Source organism: Camelus dromedarius, chromosome 18, assembly GCF_036321535.1.
Source record: "Camelus dromedarius isolate mCamDro1 chromosome 18, mCamDro1.pat, whole genome shotgun sequence".
In the NCBI taxonomy this organism is placed as follows: Eukaryota; Metazoa; Chordata; class Mammalia; order Artiodactyla; family Camelidae; genus Camelus; species Camelus dromedarius.
This window is the reverse complement of record NC_087453.1, coordinates 43,857,864-43,884,753: the sequence shown is the minus strand read 5'-3', so window position 1 is coordinate 43,884,753 and position 26,890 is coordinate 43,857,864. Positions and strand designations below refer to the sequence as shown.

General features: G+C 45.6%; 1 protein-coding gene across 2 annotated transcripts in view; it reads right to left on the bottom strand.

Moving 5' to 3' along the window:
- DTD1 (D-aminoacyl-tRNA deacylase 1) overlaps positions 1-26,890 on the bottom strand; it is a 122,598-nt gene that overhangs the window by 63,011 nt on the left and 32,697 nt on the right. Inside the window, exon 5 of one of the 2 annotated variants that reach the window (XM_031434312.2) lies at positions 23,237-23,433. The exons of the other annotated variant lie outside the window; for it this stretch is intronic. Coding sequence (XP_031290172.1) covers positions 23,368-23,433 — 66 coding nt within the window. The 3' untranslated portion in view covers positions 23,237-23,367. Of the gene's footprint in view, positions 1-23,236; positions 23,434-26,890 lie in introns of those variants that run through there. 2 annotated transcript variants of the gene reach the window in all.

The following is a 26,890-nucleotide window of genomic DNA, read 5'->3' as shown; positions in this document are numbered from 1 at the left end:
CCCAGACCAGCCCGACCTTCTCCCTCAGGGCAGGGGAGTGGCAAAGACTTGTGATGGAGAACGATTAAGCGGCGAGCCCTGGTCCGCAAGGCACAGCACAGAAGTCCTCGGCATGCAGACCAGTCGAGGGCAATTAGAACCTTCCCGGTTTGAAGTGTGAAGGCCTCATGTTCAGCAATGATCCAGGAAGTGGAAAGGATGGGTCATGCGGGCGAGGGGAGAGTGTGACACAGGGAGGCACTGACCACAGGCCAGCGCAGCGGGGGCTCCCTCGGCCTGGCCACTGATGCTGTTTGATTCTTACCCACTCCCTGATGAACAGGCCCCGGTTACTGATGAGAAACAGGAGGCTGGAGAAGAGGGGGAGGTCCCAAGGGCCTGAGCCGACGACAGATCCTGAACGTGACGGGGACAAGGATCACAGCACAGGAAATGCAGGGGCTGACGTGCTTCCGAGCAGTGGGGTCCGGCCTCCAGCGAAAGGCTGGGCCCAAGGTCAGAGGGAGGTGGGCGACACCCAGGGCAGGCCCTCAAGGTGTGCGGCAACCTGCCCACAAACGCCTGACTCGAGGGCTCAGGGGAGGGGCTTCAGGGACACCTCCCCTCACCGCCTCCTGCAGCGCCCAGCCCTCCAGGGCCTCACCCTGGCCCAGACCCCACGCCACACAGCACACGCTGCTGGGGACATAATCACATGTCTGCAAAGGGGTCCCCTGCTAAGACATCTGAAAACAAGGGGTCCATGGTGCATCCTCCCCTAACCACTGAAGAAAGACAGCTGAGACACGAGGGCCGAGCCTCTCCAGGACTCCTAGGGACTCTCTGTGCCTCCAAGATGCTCGTGAGCCAGAACCACAGGAAACAAACATCTGAAAACAAGGAGCCACAGCTGCAAAAAATGCTCAACGCAGTAATGTGAAAGCCGAAGAGAAAACCTTCTGGTGACCTCATACTCAGCTACAAAAAGGAGAAGCAGAAAAATCTGGAAAAGGGCGAGTGAAGCTATTTAAGTTTCCCCATAAAAGAACAGTGAGCACTTCAGAAGAGGCTGTGGTCTGTGAAAAAATGAGAACTCTCAGCTCATTTACTCAGCAATTCCACTGCGGCTCCAGACACAGAAGGGCACCAACCCCGAGTTACACCTCGTCATCGTCACGGGAGGGCTCGTCCCTGCGCCGCTGACCACACCAGTCGCTCTCAGCCGGGCCACCCTCAGGACGGGCTCTGTGACAGGAGTGGGGCAGGCCGACTTTACCAGAGGGGGGCCACTGTCCCCGGGCCCAGCCCCCGGCTCCCTGCTCGCAACAACGCAGGACTCAGCTGTCATCCTCCCAGGCTGACGTCTTCCCTCCCGAATCCTCGCCGAAATTACAACGGCCTGCTCTTTTTCAGAGCTGTTAGGAACTGACCTCACTGTTTACAATTTGCGTGTTTAACATGCTGGCATCCCATAAACAGAAATTCGAGAAAATTCAAAACTCAAAGCAGCTTGCCAAAGCATAGCCCACCATCAGGTAGCAAACAACACTCATTTCTACGGCAACATCCCAAAATGTGTTTTTAAGTTTCAAAACATACTTCAAAACCAGATAATAACTTGTACTACAGACATCTGGTAGCTTTAAAAAAAAAATGTAAACACACAGACAAACATATGTTGTTCTGTTCAACAGGATTACAAGGCCAAGCACAGACATGTGTGACACCTTCAAGAAGTTCCTATGAAAAGCGATGGTCCATATTTCCTTGTGAAAAAAGAACTGGCGGTGACCTCAGACTAAATTTTACGACCTGCCTGTATTTGCAGGTATTTTAACGAGTTGCCCTGGGCACCTCTGTCCCTTTGTAAACTTTCCCATTCAGAAGATACAAATAAACACAGCCTGACGAGGGCAGGCCAAGGACTGTGTCGGGTGGCAGAGACGGGACAGCCAAGAAAGAACCCTCCAGAACAGAGGCAGGGGCAGCCCCGTCCTCATAGGGAAAGCGACAGGCCATCGGACCAAAGGGACCAGAGCCAGGGAGTGCTGGAGGCTTTCAGTGGAGATCGGGCAGGAGTCAGACCCCACAGTTCAAGAAAACTGATTTTAAGCAAAGACAACAACTGACTGGCTTTAACACAGAAGGCGGAGTGGGTTTAGCTAAGGGAGACGGCTCCATGTCAGAATTACTGAGCGTTATCTGAATACGTGGCAAAGAATGAATGCCCTACTCAATGGACAAACATTTAGTAAAAACACCTACTGTGTGCCGGGCAGGCTCTCACCTTCAAGGGACACATATCCTCTCAAGAGCATCCTTGCAAATGAACTAAGGTGAGTGTCGGCGGCGCGGAGCCACACCCAGCTCACCAAGCTCCAAGCCTCCTCGCCGCCCGGCCCACCAGCGGTCCTTCAGGCCCGAGAAGGCTCTTCTGAGCCCCCGGGACAGCAGGCCTCCTGCCCAGGAGCTGAACCACCTCTGAACTCTGCAGTCCCTGGCCGCTTCCTGGAACACTTCCTGCTGCTGAAAGGCAAGGCTTGATTTGATGGGGACCAGCTACTGAGCACGAAATGCCGAGGTCCTGCCGCTGTAACAAGATGCAGCATGATCAGACGGGCGAGGTGCACTCCAGGGAAACAAGACGTCTGGTTTTCTTCTAAAAGTGCAACCACACAGCTCTCTTCGGCGCCCCCAGCACCCCAGCCCGCTGCCTTTGCCCTCCCCTGAGTGAGCGTTCTCTCACACCTGCCACCGGCCGGGGAGTTTCACAATCATGGGAGCCTCGTGCAGCCACAGCCAGAGGGATCCACGTGCCTGGCGCCGCTTAAAGAAGCATCAGCGTCCTCCTTCCCGGCCCCTCCCACAACCCACACTTGGAAATTCAGCACAAGTCTCATTTCCTTCAACTCTGGTCTCATTTATAGGGGCTGGGAACTAATGTGCTTTTTGGCTCATGTAACGAGAAAAATCCTTTGATTAAATACACACACACTAATTCATCTTCAGAAGCAAACAAAACTATTTTCCATGTTGTTCTAAAAGAAAATTAAGTAGACAAAGTGCAGTCACTTAAGTATATCAAACTGCCACAGCATGACAGAAGGTGGGGAGAAAATTCTAACAGGAAGACGATGGAATCAAACTAGAACTCAGATGCGGGGAGGGAGAGACTGCTCACTCTCACAGAAGAACTCCGAATAACGAGTTGCCAGATTTAACAAAATACAGGATGCCCCATTAAATCTGAGGTTCAGATATCGCAAGGGACAGATACTAAAAAATTATTCACTGTTTATCTAAAAATCAAAGCCACCCTACACATGACGCAAGGAGATATTTCCACATCCGGGAGGCGGCGCTTACTCTTCCCGGAGCCCCTTCCAGGTGGGCTGTGCTTCAGGATTCCCACAACAGAGCAGGGAAAAGGGAAAACAGGAGCCCTGCGGGTGGAGACGCGGCCCAGAGCCAGCTGATCGAGGCTCACACCACCAGGATGTCACGTGCATGTCACAGACCCCCGAAGCGATGGGGCAGGAGGGGCACTTGGCCTCTGCGGTGCTCTTTCTAAAAGCCCACAGCCCCAGTCTAATCACAAGACAGGCAAACCCAGACTTGGGGACGTTGTGCACGGCACCTGGCCAGGGCTCCTCAAGGCCGTCAGGGGCACGAAAAACGCTTCTTTTTCCCTCTGTTAATGGAGAAAGACTGAGAAACTGTCCCAGACAACAAAATACAAAGTGGTGCCTTGGACTGGATCCTGGAACAGAAAGAGGACATGAATGGAAAAATTGGTGAGGTCCAAATAAAGTTTGGAGTTTGGGTATTGGTAATATACTGTCAGTTTCTAGTTTTGACAAATGTGCCACGGAAACATAAGACAGTGACAATGAGACAGGGCGGGTAGGAGGTATTTGGGAACTCTCCGCGCTCCTGGCAACGTTTCTGTGTACCTAAAATTATTCCAAAATAAAATCTTACTTTAAAAAAATCAAATGTTAACAGATTGAGAGGGCATCAGGGAACAGCTTCAAAATTCTCCAGCAAAACGTAGGAAGGAGGTTGATAAAACAAGATTAATGAAGTGTTGATAATCATAATTTTTAAAAGGTTTTTTCAAATAAGGATTTCTTTAAGAAGAGACATGAGCCAATGGCAGAAAGCGGTGACCAGAAACTTCACACGTCGGATCTTTCAGGTCCCACCAACCATCACTTTCTGTCCCAAGAAGGTCCTTTGCTGTTTGCCTGGGACTGTCCCAGTTTTAGCACTGCAGGTCCCACATCCCAGAAGACCTCTCAGCGCTGGGCAAACCCAGTCCTTTCCGACTCCGTCCCTCCCAGAGCGCGTGGCTGTGTATGTCTGTCTCTTCAGCACACTCACACACACGCACACACACACACTGGGATTCTTGAGTTAAACACACAGAAAGTTGAGTACAGCTCCAGAGTCCAGGTAACTCACTTGTACAGAAAACTCTAGAATAAGACGCAGTCCCTCCCCTCTGCCATCCACCTACCACCACTACACATTTACATCCAATATCCATCAAGCCGGGTCTGTAAACACAGTGCCACCTTGCACATACCTTCCACACGCAGCCTCGGAGACATTTCTCGAGAGCCCCGAAAGTCTCGGGAAAGGCCCCCCTCTGAGCAGTCCGCCACCCAGAGGAAGAGTGGTCCGCTGCACACAAACCTGAACAGTGAGACCAGGGCTTTCTGGGGCCTTGCCTGGATCGGCCTGCGCACGAACGTCTGTAACAGAGAAGCAGGTCACCCTCGCCACCGCACCTGGCGGCCTGTGCCTGAAAACAGGCACTCCTGCCGCACAGGCCAGGGTGCTGCCCCGTCTCACGCCTGCACTTGGAACGTGAACTTGGGTCTACTGAAAGTATTTGTCCACAGGGGCCGGGTAAGGAGTCTGATGACCAGCTTCTCCGTACGAGAGTGAAGGACGTGGTTGCACAACAGTGACTATGCCTCACTTACATTCAAATGATGGCTGTTGTTTACTGAGCAGTTATTATGTGCCAGGCACACAACTGGCTGGGAGCCAACCGAAAATGCAAAGGATTTCTTCCAACTCAGACGTACACATTTTCAAAAAGATAACATGAAGACCGAGACACTGTCCAGATTGGAAGGGATCCTAGTGGGAAAACTGGGGAGATTCAAATAAGGGTGGAAGATTCGTTCACGGTATTGTGCCAGTACTAATTCCTCACTTGGCCTATGTTCATGTAAGATGTTTACACAGGGGAAGCTACATGAAGAAACTTATTATTTTGCAACTTTTCTGTAAGTCTACAGAACTCAAAATAAAAAGTCTGAAAGATACAATTTTGCAAGTAACACACAAGAGATTATAAAAATAAACCCGACAGACCAGATGCATCCTTTTGCAAAGACCTTTCAAAGTTACTGAAAGGACTATGGAAATTTACTTTTATTTCATTTTTTTAAATTTCAGACTACAAAGTAACCCTTGCAAACAAAGACTGCAAGGATGTTTGAGGCTCAGTGTTTGTAGTTCATCAAATACCAAAGACTGCTTCTCCCCAGGAATATGGGTCCCAAATGCTAAGACACTTTACTTTGTTATCAAACCTACTTGTTACGTGTGGAGCTCAGGGGCACCATCCAATGGAATGTGTGTAACCAGGCTGGGAAGGCCAGCATCTTCCTGGAAGTCAGTGTGTCCATGGGCCCCCAGGTCCTCAATGAGGGGATCGTGGCAGCCCCCTGGGATCCCAGCTTTGGACACAGTCAGGAAGGAGTCTGCGGTGTGTCCTGGCCTGTTGTGTGTGACGTGGGGTGTGTGAAGGCAGAAGAACCCCACATATCAGGACCTGCAGGAGGCCCACCCTTGACTGCCACACCAGGAGGGGTCCCCAGAAAAGCTGAATGACCTGTCCCGGGCAGAACTATCACCACTTCTGGAGCCTGATGTGAGGGCAGGTCTGACCCCGCAGCCAGCAGTCAGCACAGGGGTGTCCACAACAGAAGACGCCTGAGGATGGCTTCCTGCTTGTGACCTGGGTCACCAGGTGGTCACCAGGGGCTTGTGGGCAGGCCCGCCACCACCAAGGACACCCTGCCAGCACAGGCCTTCCGAGGACAGTGCCGCAGGCAACCAGGGCCCTAGTGAAGCAGCCAGTCATGGAAGGAGACACTGGGCATGCCTGCCCCCCACCCCCAAAGGACTGGCCTCCTTCTCAGCAATGGTCTCCAAACTAGCAAGCAGCCACTCCAAGAGGAAAAGGCAGGAGACATGTGCCCCCAATAATGCACATTCACTGACATGAATTATATCTACCTTCTGTGGCCTCACACACTAAGGACATTATAAAATAGTCCTACAAATAGAATTTTTTTAAATTAAGGTACCTATAAATAGGAGTGGTGATATTTACTTCCCATACTCCAAATGGCTTTTCCCCCCACAGCCCACTCTGGAGGCCACTGGTTTACTAGGTTTCTAGCCCCAGCCACCTGTGTGCTCGTCTCCCACAAGGAGGAGGGGGGGAGGGCGAGGAGGTGGGATTTGCAACAAGCCAGGACTCTAATCCAGCCCCAGATGTCCCAGCGAGGGCAAGGGCGAGGCTTCTACACACACCACCACCAGCCAGCCTTGGACCACACGCCCGCCTCCCACCCCCACGGTACTCCACGTCACCACCAGAGTCACAGGATGCAAAAGCAAACTGAAATGACATTATCTCCCTGCTGAAAATCCTTCCGGGGCTCCCCAAGACTTTGAAGATAAAATACGGAGTGCTTACAGTGGTGCCCTGAGCCTGTACTGAGATCCCCAGTCACAGCTGCCCCCAGGCACAAAGACCGGCTTGGAGGGTGACTCCACCCTGGACTCTACCTTGAAGCGGCTGCAGGGCCAGAAGACAACGCAGAATGATGGGCAGGACTGGCCTAAGGGGGTCCACACCGCCCTTACTGCTCTCAGCAGGACTTCAACAGCCTGGCCATGCCAGGCACAGGGCCTGAACAAGGGAGATGCTCAGAGAAAACTGAATCAACGAAGTGCTGCCAGGGAGGGTATAGCTCAGGGGTAGAGTGTGTGCCTAGCATGCACAAGGTCCTGGGTTCAATCCCCAGTACCTCCATATAAATAAATAAATAAAAACCTAATCACCTCCCCCCAAAACAAAATTTAAAAAGACAAAAATTTTTAAATGTGAAATTTTTTAAAAAAGGGATGCCAAGATGGATAGATGGATACACGGGTGGATGGAGGGATGGACAGACAAACAGACAGATGGATAAGTGGATGCATGGATGACAGATGGATGAAAGGATGGATGGGGGAAAGGGACCAGGTCTGGATCCTGCACTGCCTCGCTGGCTCACCCAAGGGTATTGCAGGATCCTTGGCAAGAGCAGGGGAACAGCTTCCTACAAACCTGTGTTAAATATTAAAATTCATCTATGAAGACATCACAAGAAGCCATTTTCTGAGTCTGATCCCCTGGCCTGGTCTCTTTCCCAGCCCTGCATCAGGGCAGAATCCGAGCTGTGCTGCGGAATCTCCCATCACAGGGGCCACCACAAGAAGCAGCACAGAGCCGAGACCCACATACCAATATTTAATCAGAAGGCCCTGGCACAAGGGACCTAAAAATGGCAGTCTGCCCTTCACTGGAACATCTTCAAGAATCTACAAGTAAAAAGAATATTTTCTTACACTGGGAAGTGGATATACCAGTGTTTACTGTCCTACGCCTTCTTATCTGTCTTAAAGAATCCACAGTAAAACATCCTTAGTTGGAAAAGAACATACAGAAAAAGTTTGGCTCACAGAAGCAATTCTGTTCTGAAGTTTTTTTGAAAAAGTAAAATTTGTGATTTACTAAATTAAATGTACAATCCATTTTGAAAGGGGTACAGGTCAAGGCATTAGTCAACTAATGCATGAATACTTTTGATGAAACTTTTCTCCCCAACTGGATCATGAAAACAAGACTTCTTTAGGACACCAGCCCTATTAAGACCCTGTCAAAGGAAAAGCCATTTCTCAGAGGGGTTAGCAATGCCCTTCCGACCCGAGTAGGATGACAAGGGGCCAGGGAACTGGGAGGACCAGACCACGGGGCAGAGCCAGAACACACCGTTCCTGCAGAGGCATGACCCCCTCCCCCAAGCCCTGGACCTTCATTCCCCACTCCCGGTACATAACGAAAGCAGTAAAAATGATTTCGAAATAAGAGTCATAAAAACAAAGTAATTTAGCCTCCCTAAGCCACAACGTTATTATCTGAAGCAGCCGTATCACAAGAGAGTCAGAATTGGCCAGATGGTTGCTTTATATCCGTTTGAAAGTAAAACCGGAAAAGGGGAGAAGGGGTATAATTTGACTTCTACTCTTACTTAATTTAAGGTGCCCCAAAGGTTGGCCTGACTTTTTAACTGATGCACAGTATCTTACACTACAGATGACACACAATTTGTCTAGCCTTTCCTCTACGCTGAGCACTTTGGTTGTTCCCCCAGCACTGCACTGAGCACCCCTGTACCAGTACCTCCGTGCGCATGTGCACAGACTTGAGGAGACGCTCAAAGCAGTGGCCCTGCTCAGTCAGTTATATCTGGTTCTAATTTTGATCAACATTGCTAAATGCCTTCTAAAAACACTTCCCCAGCGTGCTCCCACCAACAGTGCACCACACGCCCACTTCCTTGCACTCTCATTAATTGCTGCCGTCAACTTTTCATTTCTCTGTCTAAAAAGACAGAACGACAGCATCTTATCATGTGCGTTTCCTGCGTCACCAGTGAGACTGAGCCTCTTTTCACCCCTGAGTCACCATTTTCCATTCTTCCGGGAATTGCCTGATAATAGCCTTTTCCAGGTTCCCACGTGTTTTGGTCCTTCTTTGTTACTGATGTGAAGGTGCTCTTTATAGATTCTAAGTATTAGCTCTTTATTTTTAAAAAAGAAAACGTTTCAGTGAATTCTACCGAACATTTAGAGAAGAGTTCATGCCTATCCTTCTGAAACTGTCCCAAAAACCCGCAGAGGAAGGAGCACTTTCAAACTCATTCTATGAGGCCGTAATCACCCTGACACCAAAACCATAGAGATCACAAAAAAAGAAAATCACAGGCCAACATCACTTACGAACATAGATGCAAAAATCCTCACCAAAATACTAACAAACCAACTCCAACAATACATGAAAAGGATCACACACCACGATCAAGCGGGACTTATCCCGGGGGTGCAAGGATTTTTCAGTATCTGTAAATCAATCAGCGTGATACACCACAGTGACAACCTGAAGCTTTAAAACAACAAATTAATCACCTCAATAGATGCAGAAAAAGCTTTTGATAAAATTCAACCTCTATTTAAAACAAAAACTCTCCAGAAAGTGGGCACAGATAGAACATACCTCAACATAATAAAGGCCACATATGACAAACCCACAGCTAACATCATGCTCACTGGGGGAAAGCTGAAAGCATCTCCTCTAAGGTCAGGAACAAGACAAGGATGCCCCCTCTCACCACTTTCATTCAACGTAGTTTGGAAGTCCTAGCCACAGCAATCAGAGAAGAAAAAGAAATAAGAGGATTCCAAATTGGAAAAGAAGAAGTAAAACTGTCACTCTTTGCAGATGACATGATACTCTACACAGAAAATCCTAAAGATGCTACCAGAAAACTACTAGAGCTCATCAAGGAATTCAATGAAGTTGCAGGATTCAAAATTAATATACAGAGATCTGTTGCATGTCTATACATTAACAACAAAACATCAGAAAAAAAAGTTAAGGAAACAATCCCATTTACCATTGCATTAAAAAGAATAAGATACCTAGGAATACACCTATCTAAGGAGGCAAAAGACCTGTACTCTGAGAACTACAACACTGAAGAAAGAAGCTGAAGCTGACACAAACAGATGGAAAGATGTACCATGTTCCTGGGTTGGAAGAATCAATATTGTTAAAATGGCCATACTGCCCAAGATAATATACAGATTCAATGCAATTCCCAACAAATTACCAATGGCATTTTTCACAAAACTGGTACAAAAAAATTTTTTTAATTTGTATGGAAACACAAAAATCCCCAAATAGCCAAAACAAGCTTGAAACAAAACAGAGCTGGGGGGAATCACAATCCCTGACTTCAGGCTACACTATAAAGCTACAGTAATCAAAAGAGCATGATACTGGCACAAAAACAGACACACACATCAATGCAACAGGATAGAAAGCCTAGAAATAAACCCACACACTTACGGTCAATTAATCTGTGACAAAGGAGGCAAGAACATACAATGGAGAAAAGACAGTCTCTTCAAAAAGTGGCGCCAGGAAAACCGGACAGCTACCTGTGAAAGACTGAAATGAGAACATTCTCTAACACCATATACAAAAATAAATGCAAAGTGGATTAAAGACCTAAATGTAAGACCACATACTCTAAAACTCCTAGAGGAAAACCTAGGCCTTAAAGACTCTCAGACATAAATCACAGCAATATATTTTTTTGATCTGGCTCCTAGAGTAACGGAAATAAAAGCGAAAATAAGCAAATGGGGCCTAATTAAACTTAAAAACTTTTGCACAGCAAAGGAAACCATAAACAAAACAGGAAGACAACCTACAGAATGGGAGAAAATACTTGCAAACTTTGCAACCAACAAGGGCTTTATTTCCAAAATATACAAACAGCTCCTGCAGCTCAATAACAAAAAAAACCCAAACAACTCAATCAAAAAATGGGCTGAAGACCTAAATAGATATTTCTCCAAAGAAGACATACAGATGGCCAACAAGCACATGAAAAGATGCTCAACATCACTAATTATTAAAGAAATGCAAATCAAAATTACAATGAGGTATCACCTTACTCTGGTCAGAATGGCTATCATTAAAAAGTTTACAAATAATAAATGCTGGAGAGGGTGTAGAGAAAAGGGAATCCTCCTACACTGTTAGTGGGAATGTAAATTGGTGCAGCTATTATGGAGGACAATATGGAAGTTCCTTAAAAATACTAAAATTAGAATTACCATATGATCCAGCAATCCCACTCCAGGCATATACTTGGAAAACACAAAAACTCCAATTCAAAAAGATATATGCACCCCAATGTTCACAGCAGCACTATTTACAATAGCCAAGACATTTAAGCAACCAAGATGTCCATCAACAGATGACCGCATAGAGAAGATGTGATATACAGATACACTGGAATATTACTCAGCCATACAAAATGAAATAATGCCACTTGTAGCAACACGGATGGACCTAGGGATTACCGCATTAAGTGAAGTAAGTCAGACAGAGAAAGACAAGTATCATATGATATCACTTACATGTGGAATCTAAAAAAAAAAAATGATACAAATGAACTTATTTACAAAACAAAAATGGATTCACAGACGTAGAAAACAAACTATGGTTACTGAAGTGGAGAGAGGAGGGATAAATTAGGAGTTTGGGATTAACAGATACACACTACTATATATAAAAGAAATAAGCAACAAGGTCCTATTGTATAGCACAGGGAAATATATTCGATATCTTGTAATCACCTATAATGGAAAAAAATCTGAAAAAGAACATACGTATTTATCTGAATCACAATGCTGTACACCTGAAACTAACATGTAAATCAACTATGCTTCAATTTTAAGAAAAGAAACTATTTCATAAATGGAGAGACATGCCATGTTTATGGACTAGAAGATTCAACATAGTAAAAAAGATACTTCTCTGCAAATTGCTATAGAGCTTTAATGCAATTCCTATCAAAATCCCAGCACAGTTTTCATAGACAAAACAAGCTTATTGTAAAATTTGATATGGAAAGGCACAGGGTCCAGAAAAGCTGGAACAAGTCAGACAAAGGAGAATAAAGTGGGAGGAGTCCCTGTTCCCAGCACTGAGCCTGACTATACAGCCACATTGATGAGGAAAGTGTAGTAACGATGGAGGGACAGGCACGTGGAGAACCCAGAAACAGACGCACACGAATAAGTCCAACTGATTTTTGACAAAAGTGTAAAAATGAGGGAAAGACAGCCTTTTCAACAAATGATATTGGATCAACTAGACATCCATAGGAAAAAAAAAAAAAGAACTTTGACCTAAAGATGGGTGGATTACATCAATCTCAATGTCCTGATTGTGCTACTATACTATTCTCTGCAAGATGCTGCCATTAGGGGAGAATGGCTGAAAGGTTCGCAGTATCTCACTATTATTTGTTACAATTGCAAGTGAACCTATAATCACCTCAATAAAAAAACTCAATTAAAAATGAATGGAGGTGGAGGGGGAGTATAGCTCAGTGGCAGAGTGCCTGCTTAGCATGCATGAGGTCCTGGGTTCATTCCCCAGTACCTCCACTAAATAAATAAATAAACGTAATTACCTCCCCACAACTAAAAATTAAATTTTTTTAATTTTTCAAAATTAAAATTTTTTTAACTTTTCAAAATTAAAGTTTTTTAATTTTTCAAAATTCAATTTTTTTAATTTTTCAAAATTAAAAAAAATAAAATGTAATACACATGCACAGGAATATCATTTGGCCATAAAAAAGAAATTCTGCCATTTGTAACAACGTGTAACGAAGTGAGGTAAGGCAGACAGAGAGAGATACTGCATGATTTCACTTATACATGGACTCTAAAAAAGCCAGACTCACAGGAACAGAGATTACAATGGTGGTTGCCAAGGGGTGGGGAGCAGGAAAACCAGGAAAGGTTGGTCAAAGGGGTCAAACTTCCAGTGACAAGACGAGTAAGTGTACAGCACGGTGGCTACAATTAACCCTACTGGACTGTCTACTTGAAAGGTGCTAGGGGAGTGTATCTTGAAAGTTCTCAACCAGCAGAAGAAAAAAAAAACACCTAGCAATTATGTGAGGTGATGGGGGAGTTAACGAACCTTATCACGGTAACCATTTTACATGTACATGTCATCACACTGCGCACCTAAACTCACACAATGTTACATGTCACTTATATCTCAATAAAGCTGAAAGGGAAAATTAAAAAGAAAAACAAACAGTAAAGTCGTGAAACTTCCTCTTCTTTCACTCTTATTAACCACATCACCTGGGTATCTGGAGTTGAATCCAAGTTCCAAATCACTAGTTATCAACGAGAAATGGAACAGGACGGCACAGTTCCTTCAGTTCAGAAAAGAAAGTCCAATTTCACCGACACTTTCGCCTGTTAACACCTACTGCAGAGACACAAAGCATGACCAACATTTAACTATTAGAAATTAGGTACAAACAGAAGAAAGACTGGCTACGTTTGATATTTAGACCTATAGTTGAATCTTTAAGAAAACACACAGACACCTCAAGCCTTCATGCTCTCTCCCTGGGACGTTCTTCCCCCGGGCTTATTAACGAACAGTAGCTCTGTGCAGACAGACATAACACTAACAAGAAAACCTTATTTAAAACACTGGACAAGGATAAATAAATAAATGTTTATTATTTAAGCTTCTCCCACCTACAAAGTGAATTCTCAGAAATCTCTACCTGAGGTTTCTCCGAGGTCTGTTTTCAGATCTCGGGGATCATACCCCAGCACGCAGCCACAGACCTCATCAACCACCATTAGGCTGAGGACCCTCAGCCAGTTCTCCTCCTCCCACAGTGGAGGAGCCAGAGGGAAACCTGAGGCCTGAAACACTGATCTATGGAAAGGAGTCAGAGGCAAAAACTCAGGACTGGCCCAGGGGAGATGGCCACAGGTGCAGGTCCCAGCCTAGACGGAAAGGCTCCGAGGAGGCTCTGAATGTCGGCATCACCTGGATGGAACTTCCTTACAGAAGTGGGAAGGCTCCGCCTGCCAATCCCACACCTTTCACTTTGCAGCACCTCGGGACAAAGGCACTTGTGGTCACCAATAGCTTTATCCAGCACAAAAAAACGTTAAGCTGAATCCTCAAATACTGGGTCTGAAAAACATACTCAGCTGAGATACTGAACAAATCTCACTCATTTAAAAAGCCTTCCTCGTTATCATAATTAACATTCCCACAGCACACTGCACAATTCATGCATGCCTCACACGTGACTTCATCCTTCACAATAGCCTGTGAGATCTACAGGCACAAATGGTCATCGCCCTCCGTCCGAGGAGACACCGAGCTCCCTCCGTCGCGGCCACCCTGCAGGAAGCAGAGGTCAGTGCTGGAATACAAGCCTTCTGACTCCAATCTCCACTTCTGCCCACCAAACCTCAGTGCAACGAGGCCCACCTTCTGTTGGTTTGGTTTGGTTTTTCATTAAAATACAAGACACCACAATGGCATATGGCATGAGCCAAACTTCTACTGTTAGGTAACTGTAACTAATGCTATCTTTCAATAAACGACAAGTTCAGCATCACGGAGCCTGGTCACTTCTACCTCCCACTGTGGTGGTCAGCCCCCACGGTGGCCCCCAGGTCCTCGCGTGCTGGTGGTCAAGTCTCGTGTGCTCCCCTCCCACACTGAATAGGGCTGACCTGTGTAGCCAACAGGACACTGAGGAAACGACGGTGTACGACTTCCCTTGGTGGGCGACGGCTTCAATTGCTTGGACACGTGTTACATGGGGCTGGAGGCCAAAGGCAGTCAAATATATGACGTCCCCTTCTTTGTTGGCTGGAGGATGGGAAGAGACACTGTGCTCACCCAACATCCAAGTGCACCCCAGAGCTCCTCCAGGAAGTGAGTAACGCAGATAGAACCGTGAACAGAGGTGACATATAAGAGCTGGTAAGGCACCTCCACCCTCTCTTCTTCTGCCCAGGAGGCCAGTGTTACAAACTGGAGGGAGCCTCGATCCCTGAGTCAGCAAATGGAGTAGACGCCTACCAAACCAAGCTGTGCTTTGGTGACATTAACTTTCATTGTGTTAATGAAACTACATTAAGCCACGGAGCTCTCTGTCTGCTGCGGCAGCTAGCATTTCTTAAGCTAACCCCTATAAAGATAATTTCATTGAGAGAATAATTAACCTAGAAGTTCCAAGAAAAGAGCAAAAAGTGCTAAAAATTTATCAGGTTATAGTAATATCTTCATAGGGGAGAATGAAAGTATCCAAGCCTGCTTCATATTTAGATGTTTCCCCCATTGTCCCACAGAAATACTCACACAAGTAGACCAAAATTTACATACAAGCATGTTTACTGCCACACGGACTGTGTTAGAAAAAAATTTTTAAACAAACTAAATGCCCATCAAACGGAAAGAATACAGTCATTCAATGAACTATGAACGATTCTCTGTGGTTCCCACACGTTACCCAGACGTGTGCTCCGCCCACACTTCCCTCCAGCTGGACTCTCTACCAACAGTGCCCACAGCCACGCCGTGCACTGAGACACCCAACAGATGTGACTTTTCTGTGAGGGATCATAGTCACCGGATACAGGATGATGAGTACATAGTGATCAGTTACACCATCCTATTTATGAGTTCGATGTTTTCTATGACACAGTTTAAAAAATGTGTATTTCAGAAAAATTGCCACAATGAAACCAACTAACCCTTACAATAAGCAGAAATGGTTATGCTCACTCAAAGAGGCAGGAAAACTAACCTAGGCAGATAAAGCAATTGCTCTAGTACCTCCGTGGTTGGAATGGAAGCTGATTAACTCATCAGTCTACTAAAATCACGCACATTAATTCAGTGGTAATCAAAGCTATCTGCATCAAGATTAACTTAAGGGAGTTCATGACCTTGTTTGAGAAACAAAGATATCGAACAGGAAGCATTCCCAAAGGACCCACACTTTCTAGATTATACTGCAGACCCCACGATTCGGAGTTCTTGTCTTGTTATTACCAAAATTAAATTTAAATGGAGTATCATAACATAGCGAAACATTCTAATAACTAAAAACACTCTTTGAAATAACTTTATATTTTAAATTATAAATTAAATTAAAATACAGAAGCATGATCCATAAATATTCATTTTCCACCTCATGATTATTTTTTTAAAATAATAATGTGCCAAAACTAGTTATTTATTCTCTTTTTGATGACAGCCATTGTGACATGTGTGAGGTAACATCTCAGTGCCGATTTACAAACCAGTGACTGGTTTTTTTTAATCTTTTTTTTTTTTCAGTGGAGGTACTGGGGAACCCAGGACCTCGCCCATGCTAAGCAGGTGCTCTGCCATTCCCGCCCCTGCCCCCGGGGCTTTGATCTGCATCTCCCTGATGATTGGTGATGTCGAGCATCTTCTCATGTGCTGTTGGCCATTTGCATGTCTTCTTTGGAGAAATGTCAGTTCAGGCCCTCCACCCATTTTTTAGTCAAACTGTTTTCTGGATATTGAGTTGTGTGATTTCTTCATATAATTTGGATATTAACCCCTTATCAGATGTATCATTGTAAATCTCTCTTCCCATTCAGTAGGTGGCCTTCTCATTTTGCTGACAGTCTCCTTAGCTATGCAAAAGCTTTTTAGTTTGATGTCATCCAATTTGTTTATTTTTGCTTTTGCTGCCCTTGCCTGAGGAGACAGATGCAAAAAACATTGCTAAGATCAATATCAAAGTACTGCCTGTTTTCTTCTAGAAGTTTTATGGTTTATGATTAAGTCTTCAATTCTTTCTGAGTTTGTTTTTGCCTATGGTGTAAAAAACTGGTCTAGTTTCATTCTTTTCCACATAGCCATCAAGTTTTCCTAACATCATTTATTGAAAAGGCTGCCTTTCCCCACTGTATATTCTTGCCTCCACTGTGATAGATTAACTGACCATTTAAGCGTGGTAAGGACGTGGAGAAAAGGGAACCCCCAAGCACTATTGGTGGGAATGTAAACTGGTGAAGCCACTATGGAAAATAGCATGGAGATTTCTCAAAAAATTAAAAATAGAACTACCATAAGATCCAGCAATTCCACTTTGGGATATTGACCTGAAGAAAACAAAAACATTAATTCAAAGAGATATATGCACCCCTGTGTTCAATGTAGCATTATCTACAATAGCCACTATATATAAACAACCTAAGTGTCCACCAGTAGATGAATGGATAAAGAGATGTGGTATATATGTGTACAGTGGAATATTATTCAGCCATAAAAAGAATGAAATCTTGCCATTTGACACACCATGGATGGGCCTAGAGGGTATTATGCTAAGTGAAATAAGTCAGGAAGAGAAAGACAAATACCACATGATTTAACTTATATATGGAGTCTAAAAAACAAACAGAGCAAAACAGAAACAGACTCACAGATACAGAGAGCAAACTGGTGGTTTCCAGCGGGGGGCGTGGGGGGGGTGGGAAAAATAAGTGAAGAAGATTAAGAGGTACAACCCTCCAGGTACAAAATAAGTCAACGGGATGTAATATACAGCCTAAGGAACATAGTCATGAATAGTGTAGTACTTTGTGTGGTGACAGATGGTTACCAGACTTACCACAGTAATAATTTTGTGATGTATTTTATTTATTTATTTTTTTGTAAGGGGAGGGGAGATAATTAGATTCATTTATTTACTTACTTATTTACTGATTTAAATGGAGGGACTGGGGATTGAACCCAGGACCTTGTGCATATTTAAATGTCGACTCCATATGTCATATACCTGAAACTAACATAATATTATACATCAACTATATCTCAATAAAATAAACAGATAGATAAATGTGATCTTACCAAAAAGAACACTGTTAATATCGATTAATGCTCAAGAAAAGGAGGTTCTTTCAACACGGTAAGACACTTTAATTTGCATATGTATCCCTTATTAACCTTTTTACTCAACAAAATTTTTTTCCAGCCTATCAGACACAGACAACGCTTCTAACTGTGAGATACACAGGTTCTGCAGAAGGGCAGCGATGCCCAGAACCCAGAGAAATACAACAGAACGAGCAGCTCTGAGGGACGGCTTTGCGGGCAGGTACTGAGGGATTCTGATCAACACCACCTAGCTTTGCAGGAGAAAAGGAACCCACGGACCTATCACCAACCCCACTGCAACTATAAGCGAGCTGAAGGTCAATGCAGAGACAGAGCAACAGCGTGTAAGAAACATAAACGGCCAAGGGATCCCCCCAAAACCTCTCCTGTGCTGGCCCTGCCCACCCAGAACATAATGACAAAGAAAGAAAAGGGAAAGGGGAAAACAAGGCGACACGGAGTCCTGTCCTGACTTGTCAGTAAACCAAAGGCAGAGTGCTGGCGCTCGCGTAGCGAGAAACGGAACGGCAGCAGGTCAGGGAGTTCTTCACTGAGTCCACATACAAGTTAAGTTTGCATTTTAAAATGGCACTGGACAATATATACAATAAATCCATGTCGACAACTTAAATTTTTAACTTTGTCTTTGGTGAGAATGATATTAAATAGCAAATAAAAAGCACCGTGCAAGTCCAGAGACCATGGATGAAAGGAAGAAGTTTCACGTGGTAGTAACTTTAAAGGCATTTTTCCTGAACAGAGTCTGGTATTGTGCCTGCAAGTGATCTAGCGAGCTCTGCGGATGTCCCAGGTAACAGGCTCCCGCCAGGGCCAGGCCAGGGCCGGGCCAGGGCCGGGCCAGGGCTGTCCTCCCGGGCTCTCCCTCTACAGCCCAGGCCCTTGGTCCTACCCTTGGCTGCAGACCAGAACCACCTCTGGTCCCACCCCGGGAGATTCTGGTGTCTCTGGTCTGGGTGCAGCCTAGGCAGCAGGAATTCTCACACCTCTGGTTACTCTAGTGCACATCTGAGGGTGAGAACCAGCAGCTTAGACTGTGGCCACCAGGCACTGGGCACAACTGCCCACCAACGGCCACCGATCCTGCAGCTGGCACTCAGCAAGTGATGAGCAAACTGCACCAGCTTCCTACAGCAAGTGACCTGGTCCTTGATCCATAAATACGAACCAACATCCAAGGGTCACTAGGCACTTGAGGAAAACGGAGAGCACCAGAGAGAAGAGACAGACGTACAAACAGAGCTGGTCCTGTAGGACCCACAGTAACTCTGGGAACAGAAGAGACCTTTTAGAGGTACGGCTTCTGACGAGGTCCCCGTCCAGGACAATGACTCCACCATCCCCTAGTCACCTCCACCAGAAACCCAAGCCATCCCTGACCACCCCCATCCTCCACTGTCCACCAGTCCCCCATTCCCTGCCTCACCGTCGCCCCTGCCGTCTGGTTCACACTCTGCTCCTGCCTCGCTGGACTGGGGCAGGGCTCACCTCTCAGGCCCCACTGCCCCTCCTGTCCTGCCCAGTCCCATCTACCTGCCACCCTGCTGCAACAGCACACGTGACCTTCTCACCCTGCTGAACTCTCCACAGTGGCTGCCCCCCGCCAGAGGACCCAGCCTCAAGTCCCGAGCGGGACACTGCCCACCGACGTCACCCGCCTGCCTCCCCAGGCTCGCTGGCCTCCCCAGCACACACAGCATTCCTGCCCCACCAGACTCAACCGCTTATTACCCCACCAGGCAGGTTCTGCCTCCCTCCACTCGTTCGTGCTTACAGCTTCCGCCCCACCTCTCAAGACTCCTCATTTCTCAAGATGCAACTCAGATGTCTGACATCCGCTCATGGACACATTCTGACGACCACTCCCCACCCAAGGCTCTCTGCATTCCACTCTCTCCCTCCACACCAGGCCAGTGATGTCCCCTCAGAACTTCATTAAAATGCAAGCCTTCTGAAGACACCAGGCCTTACTTCTCTTCCTTGTACCCATGACTCGCACGGAATCCAGCACCTGGAAAGTGACAGCAAATATTGGTGGGAAGGAAATAAGGGGAGAACACTGAACCAATTTTGACAGTCATGGTCGAGTACAGAAATCACCCTCCTACACAAAGCCCCAAAAACTGCAATGCACTTTGGAAGACAGATATTTGTAATGCAAATGTTACTTGCATTTGTTATTTCTGAAATACTTGGCCTTTGAGACTTTCAGATTGATTGATTAGAGAAGCAGAGGAAGACAGGATTCTGTTCCCCGCTGGTAGGGCTTCGCTTTGTTCCACTAAGCTGAGGTTAGAGCCCAGTGGAAGTGGTCCGTTTAAGAGGGGCAGGGCTGACGTGGAGCACTGACGCGCCCTCCTCTGCCGGCATCTGATTTCCATCAGGGAGCACAGGGGGAGGGTCCAGCTCAGTGGTAGAGCACATGCTTAGCATGCACGAGGCCCTGGGTTCAATCCCCGGTACCTCCATCTAAATAAATAAATAATCTGATTACCTCCCCCCTCCAAAAAAATTAATTAATTTTTTTAAAAAAAAGGGAGCCCAGTTTCTAAGAGTCCCCAGGGGAGACTGTGAAACTGTTCTGAGTGTGAGTCTGAAAAAGCAAATGAACAGTGTCAACAGAGAGCCAGGAAGAGCAGATGAAGGAGGTCCCACAAACGGCCAACTCTCAACACTGCAGAATCACGCATTCCTAGAGCCAGAAAGGCCCCTGACCTGGCCCAGAAAGACACCAAATCTGAGGGGCTGGGTGATGTGGCCAAGGTCACCCGGCAGCAGTCAGGCCAGAATTCTCTGGAACCCAAATGCCAGCCCTGCTGAGGACCTTTCCTTCCTCCAGACTCATCAGGGGCCTTCGGGAGGGAGAATCAAGGAAGGACAAAGCTACACTCTGCATTTCGGGTATCGCCACAGGCTTTGATAGAGAGGCAGACAGGGTGAACAGTAGACCTGGGCCACAAGAGGCCTGGAAACCCTCCCTCCCTCCCCACCAGATGCTGACCACAGGCTCACCCTGGCACATCCGCAGCACAAGCTCACGGTAACGTTCTTCCGCCAAGGGCACTTCAGCCTCCTAAGGAAAAAATGCCAGACCAAAGCCAGCCACCAGCTCATCCTGGGCCTTGCAGCCATAAGACAAGGTGAAGGGGGAAGGTCAGATATGGCCGCTCTGCTCTCACCTTTGCCCAGAGAGGGCTGACTTCTGCCTTGGTCTCTTTCCGGCCTTGGGGACGAACGTGAGCTGGTCCCCATGACACGGCACCTGCCGGCCTGCAGGCCCACAGCAGCGGTCTGAGGCCCCAGACGGCACCACTTCAAATGCCGAAAACGCTGCACCCCAGACAGTGGCCAGGAAACCCTCAGGAGTCCTCTGCACACCGGAATCCCACTGCGGTGACCGCCCGGCTGGATGTGGAATACTGCTGTTGCATATTTATAGCCTTAAAATATATAGAACTTCAAACAGTACAGCGACTCCCCAAAAGCCCCAAACTAGCTGCTGGTGCGTTTACTGTCGCTGCCACAGTCCTTCGGGCTGAGAGCGTCTTCCCTTTTTCCTCTCCACAATCCAGGCAGCATGACTTAAACAGTGAAAGCCACATCGCCACCAAACACCACTTCAGCCAGGAGCAGGACTCCTCTGCAGTTTCAACATTAAGAGACCTCCGTGGTTCCCGTCGCCCACCGTTACCAGACAAGCCGGGGGGCGCTCTCCTAAGGATGTCACTTAGCGTTAAGACCGACACCCAGGAAACGCCCAGCAACAAGAGGTGGAGACCTCACTGCTAGGTCCTGAGCCCGCGTCTCCACAGCCCGTCGGAGCTGCTGTTTCAGGGCATCGCATTTCTCCACTTCTGCGGGGAGACACCCCTTGCCGGCCGCACGGCCCGCTCCTCGCCGAGGGCTGTGAGTGGTCCAGGGCTCTGCGGTCCAGGACGACCCGCAGCGTGTCTGGCAGGTGCGGGAATTAGGAGGCAGGAGCCTCCTTCTCCGTGGTCCCATCTCCTCAGGTGACAAGTGAGACGCCTCAGCAAGCTCCAAGGCGGCGCCTGCCCCCACTCCCCACTGCCGCCCTCCGAGTCCTGAACGTACGTGCTCATTTCTCTTTGGAGAATCCCACGGGCCGTGGCTCGTGGCGCAAGCTGGGCTCTGACCGGATTCCGTCCTTCCTCCCTCCCTTGATTAACCTGACATCACATGCGAGTGTGGAACTGACTTCTCACAAATCTACCCTGGGGACGGAAGCTGGCGTGCAATGGATTCCTGAAGGCACTTCTCACTCGCCCGATGCCAGAGCCATGGAAGGGATCCAAGCTGAGAAACAGTCTCCCCAGGTGCCAAGCAAGTCTTTCAGGTCCGTTATTCTTAACCTTCGGTGAGTCCTCCTCCTGTTTCATTTTACTAAATTCTATTAAGAAAGACACAAAGGAAGCCTAAAAGAAAAGCTGGCTGGGCCTACATGGTATTTTATTCATGGTTCACATCTGGGTGGTAGGCCTTCACTTTCTGGTTTTTAGATCGACTTCTTTTCCCAAAATACCTCTCTCTTAAAAAAAATTACTTTTGAGGCAATTTCTTCACTAACAGTAATTCTCACTCAGCGAGACACCAACGTTGAACAAGTCTCAGTAAAACCCCCATTTACTGAATGGGGTGACAACTTTACCAACTTAAAGATCTTAGAGCCAATATTAACATCTGCTGCAGTTCAGTGCGGTTCTGTCACTCTCCGTACGTTGAGCATGCTTGAGATAGTTCAAATTTTAAATAATAAAGGTCTATTGCTTAGAAAATCTACATCAACAAAAGAAATGTAAACAAGGACTTCACATTGTTGTTCATAACAGCAAAACACTGCCACAACCCCTAAGGCCGTCAAAAGGAGAACAACTAATCAAAAGCAGTTTTGATATATGCATGTATCTCTGATACATTCGGTATATTCACATGACCGAATCCTATCTTGCAGCTAAACTGAGTGAAACAGCTGTAGATGCAACACTCAGTGACACTGCTGGGTGGGGAAAGCACGATCCAGGAAGCAAATGCAGTGCAGCACCACCTAGGTCAAGGGCATGTGCACACATGCACATACACACACACACTTCTACATATGTGCACACGTACACATGCACATACATACACACGCTTCTACATATGTGCACATGTACACTTGCATACACATACATGTGCACACATACACATGCGTGGGTTGTGCACACATGCACATACACACATGTATGTGTGCGCATGATGCATGCGTGTACGTATACGTGCACACACTTGTACGTATGAACACATACACACATGTACGTATGCGCACACATACATGCACCCTAAATGAAATCCTAAGGAAACCCAAAATGAGGAACATATTTCAAAACAACTGGCCTGTACTCTTCGCAGGAGTCAAGGTCATGGAAATGAAGGAAAGACTAAGGAGCTGATCTAGAATGAAGGAAACTAAGGGCATCCGACAACTGAGTGCAACACGTGATTCTGAACCACCAGGAAAGCCCAGCTACCGGGGTAACAGCTGAAATGTGAGCGGGGTCTGAGGATCAGAGGGTATTAAAATGCCAATGATAACTTTCTGATTTTAATGGATGCTTTGGACTTCTGTAAGACAATGTCTTTGTTGGCAGGAAACACGCTCATGTTCTGGGGGTGATGGGGCATCAGGTGAGCAGCTTGCTCTCACATGGCTCCAGAACAAAGTCTGTGGTTCTGTTCCTCCAACTTGTCTGCAAGCAAAACATCACAAGAGTCATTTCACACCACATACAAAAATTAAGTGAAAATAAACATTAAGAGCTCAATTATAAAACTCTTAAAGGAAAACAAAGGAGAAAACCTTCATGACATTGGATTTGGCAACAATTTCTTGGTTATGACACCAACCACACTGCCAACAGAAAAAGTCGATAAACTGGACTTCATCAAAACGTAAAACTTCTGTGCATCAAAGGACACAATTAAGAATGAAAAGACAACCCACGGAATGGGAGAAGAGATTTTCAAATCATATACCTGATAAAAGGTTAATGTCCAGAATAGATAAAGAATTCCAACAACTCACCAACAAAACAAACAGCCCAATTCAAAAATGGGCAAAGCACCTGGATAGCTATTTCCCCAAAAAAGATATAAGAAATGGCCATTAAGCACATTAAAAGATGCTCAACATCACTAGGCATTAGAGAAAAGCAAATCAAAACCACAATGAGACATCACCTCACACCCATGAGGGTGACTATTATTTTAAAAAAGCAAAACCAGGAAATAACAAGTGCTGGGGAGGATGTGGAGAAACTGGAACCCTTGTGCACTGTTGGTGGGAATGTGAAATGGTACGGCCACTGTGGGAAATGATACAGCAAATCCTCAAAAAAATAAAATGAAGAATTATGAATATAATCCATTTCTAAGTATACGCCCAAAAAATGGAAAGCAGGGAGTCAAACAGATATTTGCACACTCATGTCCACAGCAGCGTTATTCACTACAGCCAAAAGTGGAAACAACCCAAATGTCCATCAGTGGACAAACGAATCAACAAAATGTGCTCTATACAAACAGAATATGATTTGGCCTTGAAAAGGAATGAAATTAGGATACATGCTACAGCATGATGAACCCTGAATACATTATGCTAAGCGAAATAAGCCAGGCACAAAGGACAAATATTGTATGATTCCACTTACTTGAGGTCTCTAGGGAAGTCAAATTCATAGAGACAAAAAGACTGCTTACCAGGGGCTGGGAGGAGGGCAAAGGGGGTTAGTGTTTAATGGGCAGAGTATCGGTCTAGGAAGATGAAAAAGGTCTGGAGATAGAAGGTGGTGGCAACTGCAAAACAATGTTAATGTCCTTAATGGCACTGAATTGTACTCACGAAAACAATAAACTGATTAAAATGGTAAGTTTTATATTATGTATATTTTACAGTTTTTTTTAAATAATATAACATAAGACATAAACACACTCAGAGATACCACGTGTATTTTCTATCAGTACGTGTAAGTAAATGTATTTTTATAAAGTCTAGAAGAAAACTCATAAAGCTTATTAATGGTATTAGCTCTGGGAATGAGAGAGTACAGTCAAAAGCAACTTGAATGTAACTTAAACTTTTGCTTAAACTTCTAATTTTTTAAAAGGTATTGATTTTATGTCTTATACATAACAGAAAGCGATACAAAAATGCTATTTTATGGCTCATGAGAAAAATAAAAGACAGGAAAAGAACCGTTTCTACAAAAATATCTTTCTACCCAGGAATATTATAAAAACCTACTAATGAAAAATAACATTTCTAACCTGGTACTTTCCAGGTAAAACACTAATGGCATGAAATTTTAAAAATGACAATAAGAGACTAGTCCCAGGAGAAAAAGAAGGGGGCAAAGGAGCAATCTGAAATGAAAGAAAAGAAAAAAAAAAAAAAAAAAGAATCCACAGAGCATAAGGCCAGATCTAGTTTGGATTTGGAAATAAAATTTTATAGAAATTGTATTTATTCCCCAAAGGTTTCATGACCCAGCAATGGCACCACAGTCAGCAGTGGCCTCTGGCCTCAGTGAAGTCAAAAGCGCTCCCAGGCAGAACCACGGCTTGGGGTCCTCCGTGTCAGACACATCACTCCCCGGAGCAGGGGACGTGGAAATAAAAACAAGGCCACCAATGAAGACAAACAGATGGCCAATAGGCACATGGAAATATGCTCAATATTGCTAATTATCAGAGAACTGCAAATCAAAACTACAATGAGGTATCACCTCACACCAGTCAGAATGGCCATCATTCAGAAGTTCACAAATGATAAATGCTGGAGAGGCTGTAGAGAAAAGGGAACCCTCCTACACTGCTGGTGGGAATGGAGTTTGCTGCAGCCACTATGGAAAACAGTGGAGATTCCTCAAAAGACTAAAAATAGGTGTACCATATGATCCTGCAATCCCACTCCTGGGCATTTAACTGGAGGGAAACTTAATTCAAAAAGACACCTGCACACCAATGTTCATAGCAGCACTATTTACAATAGCCAAGACATGGAAACAACCTAAATGTCCATTGACAAATGACTGGATAAAGAAGCTGTGGTATATTTACATAATGGAATACTACTCAGCCATAAACAATAATAAAATAATGCCATTTACAGCAACATGGATGGACCTGGAGATGGTCATACGACATGAAGGTAAGCCAGGAAGATAAATACCATATGATATCACTTATATGAGGAATCTAAAAAAAAAAAAAAAAAGATAGACGAAGTTACTTGCAAAACAGAAACAGGCTCTCAGACATAGAGAACAAACTTGTGGTTACCGGACAGAGGGGAGGAGAGAGGAAGGGATAAATTGGGAGTTCAAGATTTGCAGGTACTGACATACATAGAATAGATAAACAAGTTCATAGTGTATAAAGCAGGAAACTATATTCAATATCTAGCAACTTACGGTGAAAAAGAATATGAAAATGAATACATGCATGTTCACATCTGACTGAAGCATTATGCTGCACACCAGAAACTGACACAACATTGTAAGTTGGCTATACTTCAATAAAAATATTACGTAAAAAAAAAAACACCCGAGGCTACACACTCAGATCTTTCCACTCCACAGGAAGTGGGGCTGCCAGACTTCACTTTCATGATTCAAAATAGAAAAAGAAATTGACTTCACATTTTATGGAAAGGAGTCAAAGGAGCGCACTTTCCAAGAAGAATCTTCACAGAAGAGCCATTCTTTTGCGGTTCACATTGGCAAAAGTAACGAAGCTGGTGGAACCAGGCCAGTGGAAAGTGGCCACTGTGAGATTCTTGACCCACCACCAGCGAGGGGAACCTGGCGTCTGGGCACCACCACCTCGTCCAGCCCTGGGTCTGCGCTCCACGCCTCTGACAATCACTTCCACAATTTCCACAATCAGTGAACACCAGGGAATAAATCCTTTCTTTTCTCTGACAAGCTCCAAACACTTAGATTTAGAAACTGCCCTGACAACATAAGCTAAATGGTATACATAAATCAAATTCAATGTAAATGTTGCTTCTTGGGCTTTTTACAATTTCTTCTTATAATTAAAGTTTCTTGCACGGAGGGAAAGCTGGGCAGCCATGAAGCACCTGTCCTTACACTGACCTGAAGAAGGGGAACGGAATCCCTAAAGTTTGCTTTTTGTTTTAACCCC